The 16,570-nt window shown below is 42.9% G+C and overlaps 1 protein-coding gene across 5 annotated transcripts; it reads right to left on the bottom strand.

Moving 5' to 3' along the window:
• Positions 1 to 5,492: 5,492 nt before the first annotated feature.
• On the bottom strand, positions 5,493 to 16,148 carry LOC147624539 (RNA demethylase ALKBH9B-like). Of its 5 annotated transcripts, XM_086819558.1 has the most exons (8): positions 16,022 to 16,093; positions 15,206 to 15,329; positions 14,872 to 15,111; positions 6,822 to 6,907; positions 6,645 to 6,736; positions 6,426 to 6,512; positions 5,962 to 6,033; positions 5,493 to 5,838 (listed from the first exon to the last, which is right to left on the bottom strand). In XM_086819558.1, exons 2-8 carry the CDS (start codon positions 15,246 to 15,248, stop codon positions 5,706 to 5,708), a joined length of 753 nt encoding a protein of 250 aa, XP_086675684.1. In that variant the 5' UTR covers positions 15,249 to 15,329; positions 16,022 to 16,093; the 3' UTR covers positions 5,493 to 5,705. The 5 variants fall into 5 exon arrangements, with proteins under 5 accessions (XP_086675684.1, XP_086675683.1, XP_086675682.1 ...); XM_086819557.1 differs by having other exon boundaries at positions 6,426 to 6,736; positions 14,872 to 15,108; positions 16,022 to 16,148; XM_086819556.1 differs by having other exon boundaries at positions 6,426 to 6,736; positions 16,022 to 16,136.
• Between the last annotated feature and the right edge of the window lie 422 nt (positions 16,149 to 16,570).

Below are 16,570 nucleotides of genomic sequence, written 5' to 3'. Positions count from 1 at the left end.
AGCTTTTCTCAAATCTTCCATCGCAAGTTTGATTTAGCTTCTTTCTCATTCACCTCTCTGTAGCTTTTTCATGCTACCTTTCTCTTTGTCACAGCCCGGCTATAGTTGTTCATGCTGTGCTTCTTCATTTGCTATCACTCACCTCACTGCCTGTGCTTGGCTTGCTCACTAAGTTTACAATCACACTGATTGTTCCATCACTTATCTTTCCACTCAAGCTGTTCCTCCCATTGCTCTGCTCAAGCAATTACACTTGCTCACTAAGTTTACAATCACACTGATTGTTCCATCACTTATCTTTCCACTCAAGCTGTTCCTCCCATTGCTCTGCTCAAGCAATTACACTTGCTCACTAGAGCTCTCCTTGTCTACAATGACGACTCCAGTGCTGCCACTACACAAGCTTGTGTGTTGAGCTCTTCATGAGCTTCAAAACTGTAGTAGCTCCTATGACAGGCCATTAGCATGGCCTTGCAAGCTCCCAACAATGAACTTGCAACTCTCCATGCTTTTCCTTGCATACGAACTTCAAGGGTGCTTCTTCAAAATGGTTTCTCACAAGAAACCAAGGTGCATAAACCATTGTGAAAGTTCCCACAGCTTTCACAACTTTGCTAATCTCCTTGAGCAACATCAACAAGTGCATCCTCTTCTTGATGCACACACATGTGAACTCCATTGAGTCCACCATCTCACTTGCCATCATCTTGACAAGCATGCACCTCCACACATGCTCTTTGCCCACAAGCAAAGGACCTTGGGATTCTTCCATCTATCCCATCAAGCAACCCTTCACACTTTAGCATTCTTCCATGCTCAAACCAAAAAATTAATGAGGTAAAATCCAAAATACCTTCACAAATCTCTTCTTGGCAACTTCTCCTTGACGATGATGAAGACTCCATACCCTTCATAATGCTGAAATCTCCATTTTCAGCTTCCATGATGATGAGCAGGCTTTCCATGTTGCAAAAATCCCATTTTCAACTCTCTTGGGCACCTATGCAACCTCCTTGTTGCAAATCTCCTCTCAAATCCTCACAAATGCAAATCCAAATGATAATATGAGTGTGCATAATTTTTTCCATAATAAACTGAAAATAATGCTTAATCAAAGAACTCATAACCAAGAAAAACTATACATAAATAATCACCATGACCAAGAGCCCACTCAAGCTTTGATACCATGTTAACAATCCTAAAATGGGATTAATCATGGTGATAGACAATGATTAAGTAACATAATTAAGGTGGATTAAACCACACCAAAAACTCCATGAGAGAGAGAGAGAGAGAGAGAGATTGCACACTCAACACTTGATTCTATTGTATTGCATATCACAATGAACCATACAATGATATAGGCTCTCTAGCCTTATCCCACTTTACACATCATCATCCATGTGGCACTCCCTTTTCCACTCTTTTGGTCAACACTCACACACCATTCAATATTACGTGTGACATTCCTATCTCACCACAATATCTTGCACCTCTAGGGTGCTTTCCCACATACACACAACACCACGATTACATCTTTCAACAAGGACTAATTCTTAGGCTTGATGTAGGTGCCTTAAATTGGGTGGTCTATGTGTTGCTTTTGACCTCTTGTTGTGCACTTACGCTTATAGGACTAGGTTGCCTATATGTTGTTGTCGGCCTTTGGTCGTTGCCATGCACTTGAACTTACAACACGGAAAAGTGAGTTTATAATCTCTTTGTGTAATAATACATCTCCTAAAGCTCCTCCATTGATGCCACAGGCTTTACACAATGCACATAGTGGACCTCTTCGGAACTTGGAGAAATTGAAGAAGAATTCGGCCAAGAATAACTCAAAGGAGGGCACATTGCAGTCAAAAATCCACAAATGATAATGTGGTTATATTTTGTTTACAAAGAGTACTTTCTCTAGAATAAATTTGGTGATAATATTGATATGAAGCATTGTCTTAGTTTTCCAAATAAGAAACTCCTGCTATTCTCCTATTGGAGAATGTTTCCCAAGAATGCATGATAATGATAAATAGTTATATTTTTGGGATCCTATCTTACAAATGTGTATTAATATCTTATGGAAAGATCCATTATGTTTTATGTTCTATTTTAATTGTAGATATTGCATAAAGATTCGTTATGTTCTATTTTAATTATGGATATTGCATATAATTATTTTAAGTAAACATCCATTGTTGTTCTATTTTAATTGTATATTATTGTGCTCTAGTCTGCATCTCTCCATTCCAACAAGGGGTCATCCCACAAATCTGCAATATCATGGATTCCCATGTTATTCAGTCTCCATGTCTTGTTCCTTTCGGATCATGCTGGTGTTAAACAAAGGAGAACACCATATATCATACATGATCACAGAACTACCAAAATACCCTATTGGACCCTTGCCACTCCAACAAATGAAAGGTGCTCTTCCAACCTCTAATGAGAAATCTTGCAAAGGGATTATTCTTAATAACTAGAGAGGTAACTTTTATCTATCAAAAGGAGTCCATGCCACTCCCATGGCATCACACACGGGGAGAAATCTATCAAGGGGAGTCCATGACATTGCCCATGGCATCACATGGGAGAAGACTTTATCTATCAAGGGGAGTCCAGGACATTGTCCATGACATCACACAACCATGAACCTAATGAGATCTTTTGGCATAATTGGCCATGGTTGTCTCCATTCAAAGAAAGCCTCCATCCAATTGGATAGTCTCACAATGGCATGGGTATGCATGTCAAGTATCATGAGTTCCTCTTTAACCTTAGGTCTACAAACTTTAGGCCATGCCAAAAAGGAGCATGCCTTTCCAAAGAAATGTTTTGATGAAACTCAACAACCTTTTTTAGTGTCTATCTTTGAATTCTACAAGGGGGGAGCATAAATGTATCAACACCAACCTTTTTTTACTGTATGTCTTTGTCTACAAGAAGGGAAGGAGGGATGCTTTTGGGAGTTGAATCCTACAGCCCATCTATAAGGACCACATAACTGCAACCCTAGCATGGTTAGTTAACCTGCATCATATCAGAGTTAGGTAAACCACCTTCGCAATCGAAATCCTAGCAACACACTCATCCATTTTTTGAACTTGAAACAATAACCTCTCCAATCCACAATATCCTTTCCAAAGACTTGAATTCCCATCGAGCATCCCACGTGTTTGAGTCCTTATCCTTTGTCGATGAATTTTCACCCCCATTTGGTCATATCAAAAAAGTCATCATCTGTCAAACCTAGACCTAAGGATGTTACACACTAATGTATGTAGAAAGTTTTGGACAATAGCAAGGCCTTGCTTGACATTCTCATTAAAGTCCCATTAAAGCCCCCAAGGAACAAAAGAGAATCATTAACAGAGCTTTGAGAAATTGAACACCCTCACTTCATTGAAGGCCATTCATTAGATTCACTTCAGCCACGAACTCAAAAGTAAGTATTAAGGGGTGTGAGATGACTAAAACTAGTAGGGGAGCCAAGCGACAACCTTGTCTCATCATTCATGTGAAAACAAAGGAACCAACCACTATACCATTGTGCATAAAGTTAGATTTCACCCATTAGCTAAGAACATAAATGAGATCACTCCCAAACCCTAGCGTAGACAAAACCGTGCTATGCACTATGTCATAAGCCTTCTCTAAGTTGAGAGCTGGAAGTGCGCACAATTTTCCCCACTCAAATCTGTAAGTTTTTTTTTCTAACAAGATAGATTTGGTCTTTCCTTAATAAACCCATGCCATCGAGGGGAGATGATATCTTGCAAAAAGGTGCTATCACCTTGGCAAGAATCTTCCATAACATAGTAAGCATGGTGATGGGTCTCCAATCAGAGAAGCAGCAACCTACTTAGGGATCAAATCCCTCTTTGACTCTCTTCTCTAAATATTTTCTCTTGAACCCTTTGTGAATCGAATAGGTTATGGGAGTCGCCAACCTAGTCCACTACTTCAAGAACTACTCTATGGTAAGACTATATCAACCAAGGGTAGTTTTTTTTCCCCATTTGTTTCAAGGCCTCAAGACATTCTTCTTCAATGTCCCTGTTTTTACCCAATGGGCCTGACTCTTATCCACCACACTAGGAATGATGCCAAGAAATCAAAATTGAGCATGAAACATGTCCCAAGAGTAGTCTTTCTTGAGGCTCAACGTGCTAACCCAAAACTGAATCCATTTCGATGCACGTTCCCTTGGCTTCGTCTCTAGGTGACCAGAATTGTCCTTAACTATTGAGATACCTTCTAGATTTCAATGCTTTGAAGAAGAATTTTAATGGGGCTTTGAGCTTGTTTTAAGTACATCTCTCAGCTTCTGGAGGAGTAATCTCTCAATTTGAGCCTTCTGATTCTCAATACATTTAGCCTTACACTTCTCAAACCTCTAAAGTTCTTGGGGAGAGAGCAGCCTACTCTACCTTAAACACAAAGATCCCACTCTCTTTGCAAACCTTGTTGGGTTAATCTTTTCTCAGCATATCTGGTCTTACCGACATCCCTGATTACCTTTGCATTTGGTTCACATACATTTCCACCACTTAAGACCTCCTCCAACTCCTCGATGGATTCCCTGGCTCCAGTAGCAAAAAAACCATACTTGAGAATGGAGTTATTGACAATAAGCTTTCTTTTAGGAAAGGGAGCCCTACCCTCTCCCCAACAGTTAGGGGTCCCAAGATCAGCTTAAGGGGAAGTGATCAGAAAGGTGGAAGAGTAGCCTACCCAAACTTTAACCATATGGGGTACCCAATCACTCGCATTCCCAAAATACACCCTAACAGGTCCACAGACTAAAATAAATGTGCCCAACAGAAGACGACCAAACACCCAAGTCCCAACAACCTACCAAGCTGCTTTGAATGCTTATTTTTCCCCATTTCTTTCCTTCAAAGCCTGTAGAATGTTGTTTGCCTTCTTGTGTCTTTCCACCATGTTGAAATCTCTTACCAAAATTTAAGGTTTTTAGTTGCTCAACTGCTCCAACTGATCCCAGATTTCCCTTCTTAAGCTTGGCTGTCAAGACTCCATACAGATTCACTAGTCAGTATATTCACTTTCCAACATAATCTCTACTACTAGAATTCTTCCAACTGGTGGGTGATTGGCAATCAAGATAGGGTCTAGGACCCTTCTACTGACTATTGTCGTGACACCGCTGAAGCCCTTCTCACCTCTCACAAACACACACATACGCACACATGAGAGAGAGAGAGTATGCGAGACCAAAGTGGCCCATGAGACCAAAAAAAAGGCATTCTGTATACTATCTGTAAGATGCCTGATGCATACCCTAAATGCTATGGGGACAAAGAAATGATATATTGAATGACTTTTAAGCTAAGCAAGTGCCCAAAAAAGCACTATAAACTACTAGAAGATTTCGGACATTCCAAGGCTACAAGCTCATCAAAGCATCCAAAACATGTCGACAATCCTCATCTACCATAGCTTACTGAGTGGTTGTCTGCACCTTGGACTTTGTATTATTGTCTACAAGAGACCCCAAGAATCTATGAACCAAAAATTGATACATATAGTCCATAAGTGAACTGGATGTCAAAAAAACATGGAAAAAAAATAGCATCTCCCATAAACAGGGCCAGCTTACAAGTTTGTTAATGGTCTCAGTACAAAAATGCGAAGTCCTATTTTGTAAAGTTGAAATCCCCTTAAGGCCTTGTCTTGAGGATGCTGAACTATATCCCCTGTGTGTTTGTCTCAGAGTTACTTTCTTTCAAAGAGAGCGGTTCAGTGCCAAGCAGGTCCAAATCTGGCAAGAACCCATAAGGTCTCTTTGAAGGGCCAATTCTCCGGAATGTGATAGAGATTCTGCAAAAAAAATAAAACCAAAAACAAAAGACAAATTAAGTGAATTTATTATCACCGTTATGACAAATGACAAATGACAAATCCTAAGAAAAAGAAGTCAAAGTCAAGAAGTATATGAGCTACCTCTTACTAGGAACTGCAGGGACGGCATGCTTGGCCACATCAGCACCATTACCATTCAGCACTAGAACTGACCTGTCAAACCAAAGTAGAGATCAGCTCTTATAAACTCAAAAAAGCTAATTTACGCTCATATGAGCTCTTTGAAGGCTCGATACACAGATTCTGACCCATGCAAGTCTTGCCAGCCAACTTGCCAAGTCTTACAGGCGGTCATAATGGATCCACCACCACCCAAACATGGGCACTTTTATGTGACACAAGGGTAGGCTCAAAAGAGTTACTATGATTACCAAAAGTCACACGAAAGTTAACACTTATCAAGAGTCACCCATGCCCCCCCCCCCCCCCCCCCCCACCACCACCACCACCACCACCACCCAAACACGGGCACTTTTATGTGACACAGGAGTAGGCCCAAAAGAGTTACTATGATTACCAAAGGACACACGAAAGTTAACACTTACCCTACTGGCAATGGAAGCGAAAAGGACCCTTCAAATTCGCCGGCACCCACAATGTCTAGATTCGATCCAAACACAATGTTGCATTCACTGAGAAGGGAGACAGTACAGAAAGGGCGCACGAAATCATGATGATCGATGTGTGGTGGGATGCAGTCGCCCACATCATATATATTGACAATGCAACTATCAGGTACACAAGTGCTGGGCAAGACATGCCACCTCACTAGTCTTTTGATGATCATTCGAAACAGGTGCGGAATTCTGTCCACTTGCTCGTCCTGAACAATACCAGGTTCGTTCCCATTTCTATCCTGGCACAACCAAACGAAATTTATTTTGTTTCTTACCAAATTAATACAACTAGACCAGATTTCAAGTATATGTTTTAACTCGTACCACAGCGTAATTGTAGCAGCAACCAAACTGGATTGTCACTCGGCCTTTTCCCCGCATCCATTTTCTAGGCTCACAATAAGTGCGTCCTAAATGCACCCAAAAAATACTCCCATACTTATTGCCAATGATGCACCATCCAAATTTTAAATTAATTGACCTCAAATCATCATTTTCGCAGAAGTGTTATTGAAAAGCAAGAAAAATGAGGGATAAAATTATGAAGTCTGGGTACCACAAGCATATATTTTAATTAAAAAAAGCTTGAGTACGAAAAACCACTGTAAAGGCATGGAGGGCTGAAGTGTGGGAGTGACCAGATTTTGTTGGTTGTATAGCTGCCAACTAGGCTACACTCTAAAAGTGAGCTACAGTCAGATGCTGTACAGGGCACAGGCAGTATAAGACAGCTTTTAACACTATAACTATCCCAATTGAATTATTTGGTTGACATAGCAGTATTGTAGCAGAATACAGATGTTTGGAGCCATGAACTTCTGTACAAAATATTTCACGATGCACTAAGACACGATGGGACTGTACCAAGGGACTTTCTTTAAAGCTTCAATTGAAGTTCAGAGTTGCATTTGCCGCTATTGAAGCTAACATTTGGCCTTATTTGGGCTTTCAAGGAAGGCCTTGGGTGTCACCATTTGGGCACCCAAGTGGTTCCCCAATCTCATGTCCCTTCACCGCAGACGAGGCATCCTTCATGCCACCCGTATTGTGGCGTTTGCATAAATGTCTTTTTCAGCATGTTGTGGGTATTATCAACAGACCAACAGTATATGGGCAACCTGACGTGCAATAGGGGAGTATATATAAGGCGCCCTTCAGTCCCATCCATAAATCATCGCACTCTTACACAGTTCAGTAGTGAAACAAAGCAGTTTAATGTGTGCTTGGCTCGTGCGTACATCTCTACAGCAAAGCACCCCCATGTGCTACAGTCCAAGGCAGCCAGAAGTTACCTTCAGCATTCAGCCATGGGCCGCATCGAGTTATCTTTCGGGCTGGATAAAATATCACTTTGGGTATATTTTCACACACCCCCTCTCAGGCCAAAATGGGACAAGGAGAGAAGATGAGGGGAAATTGGCTTTGGGTAAGGTGGGTTGTCGAGGAAGTAGAACATGTGCTCATCGACTTGTGTAAAGGTTTTTGAGTTTGGGCGGTACTGGATCAATGCCACAATGCAAGAGGTTTTCACATGCATGAATGTCCATTTTTAAGGTTTTCATTCACACATGCACCCCAAACACAAAAACAAAATGCTATGCAATGGGTATGCAAGATGGAAAATGCAATGCAATGGGTTTTCACATGAGCCGTGCCCTCATGGGGTTTTCACTAACTCATGCGCTTGTTACTAAAATGATAAATAATCCAGATGGTGAGGGTGATCCTCCTCTCAATATGTGGAGGTTGATGGTGGAGGACCAATGCCAAACCGTTCGCGAAGACGCTCGAGGATGGACCGGTTGACGGACTTTGTAAGGATGTCGGCATGGTTGTCCGCCGTAGAAATGTACTGGAGGCTGATGGTACTAAGCTCAACCTGTTCCCTGGTAAAATGAAAATGGACACCCACATGCTTGGTACAGTTAGAAAAAATAGGATTGCCAGCAAGGGCAATCGCACTCTGGCCGTCGACAAAGATGGTAGAAGTAGAGTCAATGGTAACACGCATCTCCTCAAGAAGCTAACGAAGATACATAGCCTCAGTGGTGGCGTCATAGAGGGCCCGATACTCAGCCTCAGCGGAGAAGAACCTGCCCAATAGTATCCTGCGTCTTGCTAGACCAAGAGAAGGGACCAGATCCAAGAGAATACAAATAACCACCATGAGAACGTCGAGAATCGATGTCACCTGCCTAGTCGAAGTCCGTGTAACCACGCAAGCTGATCCCACTATTGAAGTGAAGTTCAAACATATAGGTACCCTTGAGATAGCGACCAAGTTGCCTCATCGCTGAACTCCAATGTGGCTCCGTAGGAGCATTGAAATACTGACTTAAAATGGATGTGCAATAGGAAATGTCAGGTCCAGAGTTTGTGAGCCGTATGAGTTTCCCAAGCACTTGGCGTAGGCTCGCTCTTCAGTTAGTCCTCTTCCTTTGATAGTTTGATGGTGGGATCCAATGGGGTAGCCACGAGGATAGCACCATTAGGAAAGTAGGAAGTAATGAGTTGAAGACGATACTTTTGTTGTGACACAAAAATACCATCAAGATGTTGGACCACCTCCATGCCAAGGAAATATGAGAGAAGACCGAGATCAATCATCTCAAAAGTTCTTCTCAGCTGTGCCATGATATCAGCCACTTTGGCTTGATTTGAACCAGAAATGATGAGGTCATCAACATACAGCACTAGGTAGCAAACCATCCCCTGATCTGTGTGGATATAGATATTGGGATCACAGTGAGATGATTGAAAACCTTGGCTGCGTAAAAATTTGTCGATGCGATGATACCACGCTCGGGGGGCTTGCTTAAGCCCATAAAGAGCTTTATGCAAGCGGAAGACTTTGTCTCATACTCGGGGAGTGGGAAGCCCGGAGGTTGGTCAACATAGACTTCCTCCTCGAGAATGCCATTTAAAAAAGCACTCTTAACATCCACGTGGTAGACGGACCATTTGTGGTGAGCAGCCAGAGTGAGTAAAAGATGGATTGTCGTCATTCGAGCAATGGGTGCGAAGGTCTCCTCGAAGTCAATGCCTTCTTTCTAACGAAAGCCTAGCACAAGAAGCCGGGCTTTATACTTGTCCAAGGTACCATCGGCTTTAAATTTGATATGAAAGATCCATTTGGTTCCAATGACCTTCTTATGACGGCAAGGGTCCACATGCCATTACGATCAATGCTTTCGAGTTCTTGTTCCTATTAGCAGTCATCTCCTATCTGTATATTTACACCAGGGCCTCTGTTGTGGGTGTGCCCGCCCGATTTAGGTGTTTTCTCATTTTTCCCCACTTTCCATATTTTTTCCCTATTTTTCTAGGTGTGGGAGGCTGTATTGGACCTATTGGCTGGTCCAGATGCTGGCCGACTAACCCTGATTCTTGTATCCGGGATTTCTTGTGTATATAGCAGAGTTATACGCTTCTCTCTCTCTCTCCTCTGCGTTTTTTTGCTGTGCACTTGCTCTAGTATTTTTCAGATCTTGTCTTCATCTCCGTTGCATATTCTGACATGGTATCAAAGCTCTAGGCTCTTGGAAGATCTTGGGAACTGTGTGAGCAAGAGGGGGGCTGTTTTGTTGCTGATTGGAGGACTGTTTTGGGCCGTACAGGAAGAGAAGAAGCAAGCGGAAGGCGGGCCGATTTTCTGGACAGCCACTTGCAGGTTTAGTTCTTCATTTTTCCCACCCACCCTCCCTTTTCAGTTACAGCCCCCAATGGCAGATTTACTTGAGATGGCTGAGAAGCACGTGAAGATCCCGACACTCTCCACGTTCCCAATGGGCCGTCAGTTGGACGGGAACAACTACGGCATATGGAAGGTAATGATGGAATCTGTTTTGGAGTCTTACGACCTTGCTGATTTCATTGTTGTTGGGGTTCCACGGCCGGAGTTAGAGGAAGGGGAGTTACCCTCTATTCGGAAGGAACGAGAGGCACAGGCACAGTTATGGGATCGTGTCAATGCCAGAGTCCATTCTTTCATCTTCCTCAATTGCACACCACAGGTAATCAATCATATCAAACATATGACGTTGGCCAGAGGTATTTGGCAGCATTTGGCTTCTCTCTACAACAGCGTATCGCTCATGAAGAGGATCTCCTTGGAAGTTCAGATGCGGGTGATGAATCCTGCAAAGTCGTCTCGACGATGCGGAAGCACATCAACAAGCTGCAGGCTCTTCAGCAAGAAGTTCTCCATGCTGGGAAAGAGATATCATCGGAAGATATGGCCATAACGTTGCTGTCACATTTGCCCTCTCACCACTTGGCCTTTTACTCTTCGTTGATTACCAGTGGCAAGCTCAGCACCATCACATGGGAGGAGCTTGTGCCCATGGTCTTGGACCAAGAGGAAAGATTCACGAACCCTCCATAGGGCGGAGGTGCTGAGGCCTTAACTGGCCAACGGTCGAAAGGCCGTAATAACAAGGGCAAAGGAAAGACTTCATCCATCGGAGAATGTGTTAGTGTCAAATAAGACAATGCCAACAGATTTGATGAGCATCAGTCTGTTGTTGCCACATTGAACTTCACCCTTACCAAGACGCTGAGAGATGAAAATGTCAACATTGCGTGCCATATGGTGTGTAGCTCCACAGTCAACTATCCAAGTGACCGGATGGCCACAGGGAAGAGTTGGGTGGGCTTCGATGATGGGCACAAGAGGATTATCAGGGAACTGACAGATCTGAACGAAGGCAGATGCTGTCACACGCTAACAGCCTCGTCGAGGTCTTTGTTTCTTCTTCCTTTTGGAAAAGCAGCCAAAGTCAACCTCAAATGTGATCTAAGCAACATTGGCCGAGGAGTCGGGATGTGTTGTAAGTGATGACCAATCAGACATCTCTTCCGGGATAGCAAAAGAGATTGACTGGGAGGGGGGACCTTGACCAACCTGACCAATGGGTCGCCACGGAGAGGATCTAGGCCCATTCATACCATTACCTTGTTGTTGGTTCCTTGGTGGGGAACCGGTGCTGGATTATTACCCTCTCTTGACCGCCAATTTGGAGCATTGCTGGCACCTTGGTTGTTTTGGTGATTCGAGTTAGTGGTGTTGAGGTTGTTACCTCTATTTTCCCTTGCTGCCCTTTTTGAATAGAGGTGGTATTAGACACAAGGGCCCCCTCTTGAGTAGAGGAGGAAGAAGGGTACTTCTTGGGATGAAATTGGTCATGCAACTCAACGAAGCGCAAGAGTTGGCACTCACACTCATATAGGTTAGGCATAGGTTCTAAACTAATGGTCCTTGTGACAAAAGTAAAGAAACTAGGCGGCAACTTGTTCAGTAAAGTGATAACTTGGTCTTCCTACGACTTGGCCGAGCCAATGGTGGCATATTCCGCGTTAAGGTGCCGGTATTCAGCAACCTTGACTATCAAGTCATCCCCCTCTTTGATAGAGAAATTGGATTTGATGCTCGAGATCAATGCGACACATGCGATCACGTGCGGCATCTCTCTGCAAGGTGCTGTCAGAGATATAGGGGAACTGCTGGAGTTGTGAATGAAACTCCGACAGAAGGCCTTGAATGAGCTCCACTATGGCAGTGGAATTTCTAGCTTCCCAATAGCGGATGACTTCAAGAGATGCTAGGGAGGGATGGGGTTTTTTGGTTCAAATCCCTTTACCAGATTCCAGGAACCTTGGGAGGTAAAAACCTATTCCAAAAGATTAGCCCAAGTAGTGTAGTTAGAACTGTTAAAACGAGTCTTTTTGTGAAAGCATTTCTGGACATAGAGACATGAAAGGAAGGAGGTGGGTGGTCCAAGATGGCTGGTACCCATATCCAGAGTGTAGAGGGTTAGGAGGAGCTCCAGACAATCCACTAATACCCAGCCCAGGGGTAGGACCGGGGAAGGGTATTCCATAAGATGAAATATAAGGTTGGGGACTCTGCACAAGTGGAGTACCTAGCTGAGGCACAAAACCTTGAGGAGGCACATATGCAGGAACAGAGGTAGTGACTAAGATGGGTTGGTAAACTATTTGATACCCCGGTATGCTGGGTGGCAACACAGTGCCAGAAGGCAAGGTGCCGAGAGGTCCCTGTGGCAGGTAAAACCCATACGCAGGTCCCTGTGGGGGTGCGGCCCGTAATGGCTAACACCAGTATGAAAAAACATGGGTTGGGTGGGAGGGTTTTGTGCTTGCGAATGAGTAGTATTCCAAAACACATTAGGAGCAAGAATAGAAGGTGAACCAAAAAAGAAAACAGTGTTACCTCCTTGAACACCAGTAAACCGGGAGCGAACTATGCTCCCTGTGGTAGGTAAAACCCATACGCAGGTCCTTGTGGGGGTGTGGCCCGTAATGGTTGCATGCCAACACCAGTAGCAAAAAACATGAGTTGGGTGGGAGGGTTTTGTGCTTGTGAATGAGTAGTATTCCAAAACACATAAGGAGCAAGAATAGAAGGTGAACCAGAAAAGAAAACAGTGTTACCTCCTTGAACACCAGTAAACTGGTCTCATGTCAAAGTCCAAGCTGTCGGCTAGACTAAGCAACAGGATTCTCCAAATGAGGCTGAATGCCAGGGTTCAATATAGGCACACTGGCAATAGACATGTATCCCCCTCTGGAAGGAAAATCTGGTAAGCTTGGAGGAGGACGAGATGCCAACGGTGTAGAGGGTGAGTAGGTATAAATAGGACGGTTATCTCCCAATGAAAGACCTTGAATGGGGCTCTCCAAGGAAATCCCATCCTCCGTCTGGTCTAAATCAAAATACGGGGAATCATCAAGCTGATCCTCTAGAGTTGAGGGTAGACGATCCATGTTGAAAAGCTCTCAAGATCTTGACTCCTTTTGCTCACGATAGCTCCGATACCATGTGAGCGCAAAAAGACGAAAAGACCGGATGTATGAGAGATCAGAGCAAATCAATACAGCATGGAGTAGATGAGTGAGTATATGTATACTAATAAATGAAATCCAGTACAAAGTCCCTCTGATGTGAGGTGAAGCACGATCAATGTCGAATGAGCAGAGCGGGCTGCTGTCCCAAAGATGTCTAGCAGAGAGTGCTGCTGTCCCAAATCAGAGATGTAGATGTAAAACGATGAAGTACAGTTGACGTATGCTGCTGCAGATGTGAGGTACTGCTCCAGAGAATGACAAGCACTCCAGAGGAGTAGGCCAACGATAGCTGTAGGTAGAGAGTGCTGCATTTGCAGACACCAACAGCAGCAGCAGAGTAAAAACGATGAGCAACCTGTAGAAGTAGACGCGCCAGCAGCAGCAGAAACAGTAGCAGCATACAGAGAATAACGCTGAACTGTGAGTTGGTGTTGATGTGCCGGCAGCAGCAGAAAAGCGATGATCTTCAGATGTTTTTGTGAATGATGAGGCTTTATATATATATATGTTGAAGGGGTGTTGGTAGGCCAGAGATAGCTGTCAGCCAGTAGAAGAAGACAAATAAATGCCAAAAATCACACCCTTTTTGGCTGGATAAAATATCACTTTGGGTATATTTTCACACAACCTGTACACGGTAGTTAGTGTATGCATGTGTGCAATTAGTTATTGTTAAAGAAAATCAAATGTAAATCAGAATGGTGCAGAAATGTGCAGGTTTGGGGCAGTTTAGAACAAAATTTGGACAGCCGAAGCATGTGTAACCAAGGGGCCACCAAGGGGCCAAGACCTTTTTAGCCCAGTTTGAACACGATTAGTCACTTCTATAACATGATTTTACAAAGGCTGACTGAATGAATATATTTGGACAAGGACTTCTCATATCAATAGGAACCTTTATACCCCATTCTACATATCTTCTACAAGACTTCTTGGAGCAACCAAGACAGAGAAGATTCACTCAAGAGAATAGTAGAACTTGACCCAAATCAGCAGTGGAGTTAACACACATTGAGAGTCTAGATTTTGCAGGTAACATTGTAAATATTTTCATTTTCGGTCAATCAACTAATATACGCAGTAGTTTAGGTTGACAAACAGTCTTCTGCTGTCATCTCTGTTCTTCTCTTCCTAATCTCTATGTATATTCAGTTTTATGTATCTAAGTGGTCTAAAATAGCACACTTCTGTTAGTGTACATCTGACATTGGCATCAGAGCAAGACGAGGCCAATGTTCTACACCTGACTTAGGCATAAAGCACAGCAAAGGAAGGATTGGCTAATGGAGAGAAAGCAGCATAACAAAGACCAGCTGAAGGTGGGTAAAAAGCAATTGGTGACTGATTTGGAGCCAAGAGAATGGCCTTAACGTGGTGCATATGTGAGGACCAGTTAGAACACTGATTTACTATCGGGTGGTTTTCATCCCATAAACATATGAGCACCAAAGATAACAAAGCAGAACAGCATGCTCAGCATAGCTATAACAGGAAAAATCTGGTTCACCTCGCAGTTCTTGATTCTGACCCTGCCTTTGAAGATCATGGATGAAGTCTACAATACGCTTTTGTTCAATACTGTTGAACACATTCGTATGGAGTTCCAAACCTTCCAAAATGTTGACAGGGCGATTATCTATGTACTCTAGGCAGAAAAATTCCTTCTCCCTCTTTATTCGGAGAAGACGGGACTTCTCCTTTGCTTCTCGTGATGCAAAGCAACTCTTGGACTTTTTGATCACCCCTGCTATAAAATCCTAAACAAGATCATTTGTGAATCCATTGTTTAGAGATTGTAATATGATAGGAGGCATTCATATGAGCTAGCCAAAAGTCCTTACAGTCAGTTTCAACGGTAGAAGCAGACTCCATTGACTTCAGCATCTTCCCATCACTTGGACTTCAAAGGCAGCCAATCACAGTTCGTTGCTTTTTGCCTTTTTAAGCTTAGAGACATTTGTCTGCCTGAGCAAATAACACCAAAAGCCATCAGAACACCCTAATTCCTAGTACGAGCAAAAATCCCCCACCTAAAACAGAAGAACATCTTATCCAAAAAAAAGGAAGCATAAGGTGAAGTTCCCACAGGGGAAGCACCCTATATTTATTGCAAAAATCAAACAAAGCCATGCCATTTCAACTCTGCCAAAATTGTAGGTGTTGAAATTTTCAATTCAAATCGACGCCATGTAAAATTCCAATTCTTCAATGAGCCCTTCATCAATTGCTACACAGCCTGGAGCTTCGTTAAACGAGGCCAGGCATGGGAACTTCCCCTAAGACATTTCTAGAACTAGGTTATCCCTTCCTTAGATTTCAGTTATGGCTATATATAGCTTGAACAAAATGGGTAGAGCCCTTGGCATATGTCAAAAGTCTAGCACATGCCATGAAGGGCATCAAATATTTGTCAGTTATGATGTGATCATGTGTATACCTTCTTCATGAGGTCGCATGGTATGTTGTGCTGATGAGAATAATGGGCATGGTCAAAGGGGTGGACGAATGGGCTTTGTACGTACAAGTGGCAACAAATCGTACGGCAATGTACGTGCAATGCCGTACGGTTTTTGGGCGAGAGCGCACTGAGACGGCGTAACAACTAAAATTACACGAAAGACGACATTCGTCGTCTGCCAAGATTGCGAAAGGCTTACCGTTGCGGCGGCGTTGATGGATGCGAAGAACGGACGTTGATGGATCCGAAGGAAGCCCTTTCACAATGGGTGACTCCACTACTTTTTAGAAAAAAAATGATAATGTATTTTTAGAGGCTAGAATTATGAAAAATCTCACACGCTTAAGATTTTTCACTTCCTTTATTTTAAGAATTCATGTATTCTATATTTTAGCTGCAAAACCATACATTTGGGAACTAACATATATAACTACTAGTATTGGACCCGCGCGTTGCTGCGGCCGACAGGTAGAGTTCTAGAAAAAATAAACTCAGTTTCTCCAATTTAGGTCATGTTTTAAGTAAACACAATACATTATTTCAAGTGACTTTATATATACATATCTCAAAATAACATCCATGTCTCGTAGATTTATGGCGAAAACAAAAATATCATAGTAATGTAGCATACAAAGATGCAAAAAAGGACCAATATTACATATTCTCAAAATGCACCACAAAATACGTATTCTTAGTCAGTAATGTCAGAATCAACAAATTGAATTCTTCTCTTGTGAGAAGGATCATT

Source organism: Cibotium barometz, chromosome 25 (assembly GCF_041138505.1).
Source record: "Cibotium barometz isolate CiBa-2024 chromosome 25, ASM4113850v1, whole genome shotgun sequence".
Taxonomy (NCBI): domain Eukaryota; kingdom Viridiplantae; phylum Streptophyta; class Polypodiopsida; order Cyatheales; family Cibotiaceae; genus Cibotium; species Cibotium barometz.
Note: the sequence above shows the minus strand (reverse complement) of the source record. Positions and strands in the feature narration are given on the sequence as shown.

Bases quoted from the DNA above. Each gene is read 5' to 3' on its own strand.
- LOC147624539 (XM_086819556.1), bottom strand. From the start codon at position 15,248: ATGCTGAAGTCAATGGAGTCTGCTTCTACCGTTGAAACTGACT. The intron at 6,908-14,871 runs GTGAACCAGATT...GGGTGCATTTAG, and splicing joins TCAGAATCAAGAACTGCGAG to GACGCACTTATTGTGAGCCT. The intron at 6,737-6,821 runs GTACGAGTTAAA...TGGTTGTGCCAG, and splicing joins GCTGCTACAATTACGCTGTG to GATAGAAATGGGAACGAACC.